At 54.7% G+C, this 8,225-nt stretch overlaps 1 protein-coding gene across 1 annotated transcript; it reads right to left on the reverse strand.

Annotated features, from left to right (window-relative positions):
* Positions 1–571: 571 nt before the first annotated feature.
* IRF1 (interferon regulatory factor 1) lies at positions 572–8,219 on the reverse strand. The gene is made up of 10 exons (XM_029216054.1): positions 7,474–8,219; positions 6,343–6,434; positions 4,962–5,061; positions 3,974–4,150; positions 3,807–3,856; positions 3,566–3,698; positions 3,252–3,374; positions 2,856–2,905; positions 1,865–2,000; positions 572–1,554 (listed from the first exon to the last, which is right to left on the reverse strand). The coding sequence occupies exons 2-10, from the start codon at positions 6,427–6,429 to the stop codon at positions 1,442–1,444; spliced, it is 969 nt and encodes a 322-aa protein (XP_029071887.1). The 5' UTR covers positions 6,430–6,434; positions 7,474–8,219; the 3' UTR covers positions 572–1,441.
* Positions 8,220–8,225: the final 6 nt, after the last annotated feature.

Genomic DNA, 8,225 nt, shown 5'->3' on the forward strand with positions numbered 1-8,225 from the left:
CATTGCACTGGCCACATTTCAAGTGTTTGGTTAGCACATGTAGGTATGCCGCTGCCTACTGCAGTGAACACTGCAGAGAGAACATTCCTGTCACTGCAGCAAATGGACAGCAAGTACTGCTTGGCGGCACAGTAGGTCGCGGGAACCTTTTGGGGGCTGGTGTCTGTTCTGATTGCCAGTGACCATGCTGTGCCAACTGTTAACTTTTTGGAGTAGCACCTGAGTACACCTGGATTTGAATTTAGCAGGACATTCGAGTCTATGGCACATTCCTCAGAAGAACTCAAAACCTAACACTCCCCAGGCCCCAGGAGCCCAAGTTCAACTCATAGCTCTGGCTATAAAGCCATGGGCAAGTGACTATATTTACATGAGCATATGCCTGTGCCATGACTGTCCCTTCTCCTGCCACCTTCTCCATGAACATAATTGAAAGGATTTCACAATAGGTTCACATCACCGCTCACCCCAAAGGCAAGCTCAGGCAGGATGCCAACAATGAGTCCATCAGAATGCGTCTACAAAAAGTAAAATCATCTATAATTTATGTCTAAGTAAAAGGCCACACCACTTATAAACAATTAACATTTTATAAAAAGACAAATGTACATATTTACACACATGTACATGTGTGGTCACACATGACTTAGTGGTCAGATGATGTTTCCAATTTTAAAAGTCACACTCACACTTGCCTCCCTGGGCCTGCTGGGGGCTGCTGGGGCCTGCCTGAGAGGGCAGGTGGGTGCAGAGCAAGGCACAGTATAAATAAACGCAAAGGCCAAGAGCTTGGGGGAAGCGTTAGTGTACACCTCTGATCAGAAATGTGGCAAGGTCCACAAGAAAAAGTGCCAGGTTTTTTCACAATCCCCTCAGCCTAAGCAGGGAGCAGGGCAGAGCTCCTCTGAGGCAGAGGGGGCACTGTCCCCACAGGACCCCATTCTTCCTTCACATTTCACTGGCTTTGGAACAGTCCCCAGGGCTCAGCTAGGAAGGGAGGTGGTTCTTTGGGAACAGGATTCACTTAGTGCAATTGTCTCTTAGTGCAGAGCCAGCCCTGGAGTTGGTGCTGTGCTTTCTGAGGTCACTGGTCCGTTCCCTTGGGCCAGCTCAGTGACAGCAAGACCCTCTCCAGGCAGCTGGGCTCAGAGGGAAAAGCTGGAGGCTGACTCCTGTCTGAGACCTCCACCTGACACACCAGTCTCAGAACGCCATCTTCCCAGGAGGCAGGGCCAGCTTTACCCCACAAGATAAGCCCAGACCCTGGCCTGCCGGACCCCCAGAGGCCACTGTCCCAAGGAGGAAAGCCCCATCCCTGGTCAGCAGTGGGGTTACACTTTATCGTATCAAGGGGCCACAGGATTCCTGCTTCTCTGCACCACAGCCGCCATGATGCCAGGTCCTGCTTGCCTAGAGAAGTAAAAGGGGGCCTGGGGCCCACCTATGGTGCACAAGGAATGGCCTGGATGGAGGGCAGCCTGACTGGGGGCAGCAGGCTGTCCAGCCAGCTGGTGTCCATGTTCTTCAGATCTGAAGATATCAGCCCAATATACCCTAGAAGATGTGAAGAAGGTTGTGTGAGGATTGGGGGTGGGGAAGCAGGTGTGTTCTCCCCCCCACCCTCCAGCCCTATCCAGGAAGGCCACAGACACAGCAGCCTCTGCTGTCTGCCCCATGGCAACCTCAATTTTAGGCAAACCTGAGGGCCTGGAAGGAGCAGCCAATTTGCAAGCTGTCTGTACCCAGATGAATTTAACAAGGATGCTTTACCCCTGCTGCTCTCTGGCCCTGCCCCTAAGCCTTCCCCACCCGCTACTTGGTTTTCCCTTCTTTGAGAAACCATATGGATCCAGGGTCTTCTTACCCCCAGGGCTGTCAACTTCTGGCTCCTCTTTGCAGCTGAAGTCTCCATAGACAGAGGTGGGCTGGGCCCCAGGTTCATTGAGCAGGTACCCCTTCCCATCCACGCTTGTCTGCTGCCACCCTGACTGCTCCAAGAGCTGGGGACAGATAAATAAGAAGCCATCGGCTCACTTCCAGTACAGACTCACCCTCTGGTCCTGCCTTCAATGAGCCAACACTTCCCAGCCAGGATCACATCCCTGGCCCTTTTCACATTCTCAAATGGATATAGACGTGGAGTGCAGTTAGGATAGGGGCCTGGGAGGTGAGGGTCTGCCCTGGGCTGACACTCCCACATCTACCTTCTGGCATAGAATCTCCAAGACTTCCCTCTCAACTGGGTAAGGACATACCAACCGGGAGTGTGGCTTAAAGCAATGGTTCACATATTAAGTGAAGAAAAGATGCCTAGAAATTTCAGGTAGAGATAAGGAACTATGCCCATGTCTCCATTTTCTGTGCTGATGGAACAGAGCCTGGGTACAGCTACTTCAAAAACTTTTTTACATTTATTTTAAAAACTGAAGCAGAAAAAAACCTGGAGAATAATTTGCTTAAAAAAAGAAAAGCCATCATATTACAGATCCCAAAGGCTGATTACTGAAACCTGATGTGCATTTCCCAAACTAACAGGACTGGGGCATGTTAGGGCGGAGGACACGGGCCAGGGACCCGGCACTGATGGTGGCTGACTCAGAGCTATCTGAGGCCCTAGGACAGCATGTCAGAAACCCAGCCTCCCTCCTGCCCCCACTTCCACAGTGTCTTTCCCACCAGCCAAAGAGGTCAGTGGTCCCCAGCCACATGGATGTGACACTTGTAGGACCGTGCAAGCAGACAGGTCACAGCAGCAACTGCCTACCCTCCAACTTGGAAGCTCTCACTGGTTCTCTCCCCTCACTGAGAAGTAGCCACCTCAAAAGAGCACTGAAGAAGGAAGGAAGGGGCTTTACCTTCATGATGTCCTCAGTTAATTTCCCTTCCTCATCCTCATCTGTTGCAGCTGTGGATGGGGAACAGCAGAGAGGTTGGCTGAGGTCAGTCAGCCAGGCTCACCCTGCAGTGCCAGCCCCACCAAGTCCCCCTACCCCTTCACACATGGGCACACACACGCTGGCCTCCCAGTGGATATCTGCCTTCCATGAAGATTCCAGAACAGAACACTGTCCTTGTGACTCAGCCTCTTGAACCCTGAAGCCACACCTCTTCCCACCTCTTCCCTCTTCTCTCCAGCCCACCAGTCAGCTCAGTGCCGGGTGGAGTTCTGACCATCTTTTCTCCCTCAGGAAACCCCTCCTTGGATCCCAACAGTCAGGCAGGCAGGCAGGCCAGGCCCCGGAGGCACGAACCTTCAGAGGTGGAGGGCATGGGCGACACCTGAAAGTTGTACAGGTCACTGGTGCTGTCTGGCACAATTTCCACTGGAATGCGCCAGTCGGGGAGGGTGCTGCTGACGGCACACGGTGACAGTGCTTCAGGACAACAGAAACTGAGGGTCAGAGCTGTGGGCTTTCTTAGTTTGCCAGGACACCCAGCACCACCACCCCCAACTCGCAGCCTGCTCCAACAGGTCACCATCTACAAGCACGGTGCCCCCTAGACCCAAGAGAAAGAACCATCCCACCAACCTATGTGGTCCCCTGCCAGACCCGGCCCACCTTACCTGGAGTAAGGGCCCGTTCAACGTCCAAGTCCTGCCCCATGTAGCCCTGAGTTGTGTAGCTGCTGTGGTCATCAGGCAGGGTGGAGCGGCTGAGTCCATCAGAGAAGGTATCGGGGCTGGATTCCCCACATGACTGTAGAAGGAGAAAGAAGCTTAGGCCCAGGCTTGCTGAGGCACTCCTTCTACTGCCCACCCTTGACTCTCAGGTGACCAAAGGCTAGCTGCTTAGGATCATACTCACCTTTTTCTTGGCCTTGCTCTTAGCATCTCGGCTGGACTTGGACTTTCTCTCTGTGGGGCAGATAGGCTGTCAACCTTGGTACAGGCAGGCATGCCAGCCCCAGCTGACTTCCTTCCTCCTTCCCTCTCTCCCTGAGGGCTTTCCCAGGACCCAGAGCCCTTGGATACCTTTCCTCTGGTTCTTGGTGAGGGGTGGGAGCATCCGGTACACCCGCACAGCTGAACTGCCCTTGTTCCTGCTCTGGTCCTTCACCTCCTCGATATCTGGCAGGGAGTTCATGGCACAGCGAAAGTTGGCCTTCCATGTCTTGGGATCCGGCTCCTTTTCCCCTACTTTGTATCGGCCTAGTGGGCAGGAAAGTGAAGAGTATCATCAGGACTATAGGTGGGGATCCTCAGCTGTGCCCTGGCTTGGGAGGAGAAAGACAAGAGTACCCCTGAGCTCTCATGCTGCCAGAGATCCACAATGGTCAAACCAGCAGGTATTCCTGGGTGACACTTGTGCAGGCCCTGGGCTTCTCAAATGCCCAGACTTGGCTCAAATACATCCAGCAAGCCTCAGCAAAGGGCCTAGCCAGAAGCACTAGAGAGCCCAAGCCCCAAAGTGCTATCTTTGTCACAGATCATGCCCAGTCTCCCTTTGGCTGTCAGCAGCCAGACGGCAGGGACTGGGGCTTATCTGATAGTTCCAAACATGGGAATGGACACAGAGTAGGCATCAAAGAATATTTACTGATAGGTGGGCTGACTGGTCCGAGATGGGCCAAGAGCCCCATCCCTGAAGGATAAAAAAGAGGCTGCCAACCAGAGGGGCCTTGGACCCAGGACTGTTGGTCAACATCAAGAAAAAGGAAGGCCTGGATCTCTTTCAGTGTCCGTGCTCACAACTGCTTTTGCCAGGGAGAACTTTAATCTAGCCACAAACTCCATGAAGAAGCCACACTTTCTAAGATTTTGGCTTCATAAATTCCTTTGTGAACGTGCTGAAATGATGAACCCTCTCCCCAAAAACACAGGTCTGCTCCCTGCCCACCCCCGAATTCTGTACAACATCTCAGGGAGCTCAGAGACCCCAGTGAAGAGCCTCTGTGTTAAGAGAAGTGCCTCCCCTTATCTCCTCCCTGCCCCTCTTAAAGCTGGAGTCCAGGGCACACACCTGTGTGAATGGCCCAGCTCCGAAACAGACAGGCATCCTTATTGATGTCCCAGCCATGCTTGGCAGCGTGCTTCCATGGGATCTGGAAGATCATCTCCTCCTATACAGCACACAAGCACACATACATGTAAGACCGTGTCAGCTCAGAGACCACAGGCTTTTGGCCTGAATCTGCCCAGCCCCCCAGATCTGGGAAAAGGCTGACTTCCCCTTTTCACCCTGACATCTGGCTTGGGTTGACCCATCCTGAGAATGGATTAAACAGGCTACTCCATCACTAGATCTTTCAGAAGGGGCTCTGGGTTCTGATGAGCTAGGGCATCATCAGCTCAGCAAAGACCTCCTTCTGCCTATTACAGATGTGCTAGGACCCATACAGAGTACCCTGGGATGCTTCTCTCAGACTTGTCAGCACCAACATGGAAGTGAGAAGTCAGTTCATTAGATGGGGCTGCTCAGGACAACTGCGACCACTGGCTCCTACACAGGGGGTCCTGGCCATATACCTGTGGGAGCCCAGGGCCAGACTTGGATGATGACTACCTGTGTGACCCTGGCATTGTCACTATACCTCTTTGTCCCTCACTGTTTTCTCTTCCGTGAAATGAAAAAAACACAGTAACAAATATAAAAGCTAAGGTCTCACTGTTATCATTACTGGTGGTTAACAGTATGGATTTTTGAGTCAGACTGCTCAGGTTCACATCTTGACTTTATCCCTTTTTGTGTGATCTCATCATCTACTTCTCAGTGCCTCAGTTTCCTTGTCTGAAAATGGAGATATTAATAGAATCTACCTCACAGGGCTACGCTGAGGATTAAATGACACAATGTAAGTAACATAACATGGTGCCATGCTCGCTCATAGTAAGTGTACAGTAAGCATTAGTTGTTATTATAAATACTATTATTACTGCTACGTCTGCAGGGTCTATGTTGTCCTTTGTGCACCACCAGCAAGAGGCCTCTTGGGTCTGGACAACTGGTGCAAGGTTAATTCTTGGGTCACCTGCTGAGCCAGTCACCTTCCTACCAGCAGTGCCCACTTTTCTGTCTCCTATCTGCCTGACTGGAGCCCTCTAGAATGTTGTGTGTGTTTGTAGAGGTCTCCCTCAGGAGAGACCAGAGCTTTGGCCCTGCAGATGCTGGGAGAATCTTGCTGCTGGAAAACTGTCAGTGCCTTCAGGTGGATGCCCAGGGAGGCAGGCAGAGGTCAGCCAGTGGGGCCATGGCTGGGTCTTGTACACTCCCTGCAGGATCCACTAGGAAATACATCTGCCTGCTCCCTATCACTTCCCTTTTTGAGCTGCACCTGAAGCTTTGGTCCCCTAAAGAACATGGGTTAAAAGAGTGGCAGAAAAACCCAAAGAGTAACACTCACTTTATTAATCCAGATCAGCCCTGGGATTTGGTTGGAATTAATCTGCATCTCTAGCCAGGGTCTCATGCGCATCCGAGTGATGGGCATGTTGGCTGTAAAGAGAAGACAGAAGGCTCCTGTTTGGAGTCTGTTGAGCAGCCCCTAGGCACTACCCTGCCCCACCCCAGGTCATTCAATTACCCTCCCCTACCCTCGTCCGGATACCAAGTACTACAATCATGGGGAAGGGGGCTTTCTCTGGAATAAAACCGCCCTCCAAATCTTTTCAGCATCTTGAGCAAAATGCTTCTTCCCTCACCCCCTCCTAGGCAGTCTTGGGAGGAGACAGGCATGCATGTGTGTTTCAAGATTTATGTTCAGGAAAAGAGACAAAACACAGAGATATCTAAATACCAGAACTTTTCTCCCAAAATTCAAATTCTTTGGGAAGCAAGGGGCTTCTTCTCTTGATGCCAAGAAATTTTCCTGCTTGAGTTGTTGCCACTAGATGTGCACCTTCCCTAATGGACAAGCAGTCACCCTACATCCTGGACACCCCCCCCCCAAATCTATTCTACGCCTCCCTGACAGTCACAGTGTAGAGGCCCGGACGCCAACCCTTCCGGCCTGGTTCCCCTCCTCGGGCGAAGTGGCCCAAGGAACACCTGTGGCGCCTCTTCCCGCGGTCCCGGGAGGTCCTCCAACCATCCAGGGCAGCAAGCCCCAGGCCCCGCCACCTGCATAGACAGCCTGAAACCTGGGGCCTGGGCGCGAGCTGGGACCGCCGAAAGCCGGCGCCGGGAGCAAAGGGCGCCCACGCGCCGACATACACTCGAGTCCCACGCACTGCTCGTGGATGCGCGCAACCAACACACAGGGCCACCCAGAGGCCGCCAGCGGCTTCGCGCACACAGAGCTGCGGCAGCGGCCGGGGTCGGGCAACCTCGGCCGGGTGGGCGGTCCACGCCGCGGCCCGCCCTCCCCGCGCAGCTGCTTGCCGCTCCTTCAGCGCCTTCCCGAGTCCGCGCGGGGGCCCAGGCCACGCCGCGAGCCCGCCACTCTCCCGGCTGGGGTTTTCGTCCCCCACTTCCTGATGCCCCGCACGCTTTTGTTCGACGCCACCGGTGCCCCTTGCGTCGAAGGCGGGCTCACCTCGGCTTCAAGCGCTTTTCAGCGGCGGCGCCCGAGGATCCCGGCGCGGCGAGGGCTGCTAAGCGGGCGCGGGGAGCGCGATTCTTGGTGGGAGCGGGAAGAAGGCAGAGGATGCCTGGGTCGCGGAGCCGCTGGGCACGGCTGGCCTCGGCTTGGCTCGGCTCCCGCTGGCCTCTGCTCCGCCCGGCTCGGGCGCACGTCCTGCCTCGACGAAGGAGTGGCGCGCTCTGCCGGGGTAGCGGCGCCGGCGAGAAATCTAAACACTTAGCGGGATTCCCCCAGCCCAGGCCGGGCCCCGCCTCCTAAAGAGCCGCGAGGGCGCCCATTGGCCAGCGCCGCCTCATCATTTCGGGGAAATCAGGCTGTTGTAGAGCTAGCGGCGAAGGGGAAGTACAGGGCGGCTGCCCCTCCCCACCCCCCCCGGCCTGGCGCCGCCGCCCCGGGGCGAACGCGGGCCCGCCCCGCCGGCTCCCACTCCACCCCCATACCAGCTCGAGCAGGAGAAAGCTGTCCTGGAAAGTCAAACGCCCCTGGCCCATAGTTACTCACCTCACTCCGCACTCCCACAGCCTGCTAGCTCCTCTGTCCATCTCCTTGCCTTCCTTTCCTGGGGATGGGGACACCTATCTCCCCAGCCCCGGTGAAGGGGTCACCCGGGCACCTGCGCTTTCTTCAGAGTGGACGCCAGGACTGAATCCCCGGAAAACCAACCTGCTTCCTCAAGCCCGTTAATGGGGTGTCTAGAATGGAGG

Source organism: Monodon monoceros, unplaced genomic scaffold, assembly GCF_005190385.1.
Source record: "Monodon monoceros isolate NGI ecotype Baffin Bay Population unplaced genomic scaffold, NGI_Narwhal_1 Super_Scaffold_12, whole genome shotgun sequence".
Taxonomy (NCBI): Eukaryota; Metazoa; Chordata; class Mammalia; order Artiodactyla; family Monodontidae; genus Monodon; species Monodon monoceros.

Coding starts and splice junctions, on each gene's coding strand:
- IRF1 (XM_029216054.1), bottom strand. CDS start 6,429: ATGCCCATCACTCGGATGCGCATGAGACCCTGGCTAGAGATGCAGATT. Junction 4,151..4,961: donor GAGCTGGGCCATTCACACAG/GTGTGTGCCCTG, acceptor CCTGCCCACTAG/GCCGATACAAAGTAGGGGAA. Junction 3,699..3,806: donor AGAGCAAGGCCAAGAAAAAG/GTGAGTATGATC, acceptor CTCCTTCTACAG/TCATGTGGGGAATCCAGCCC.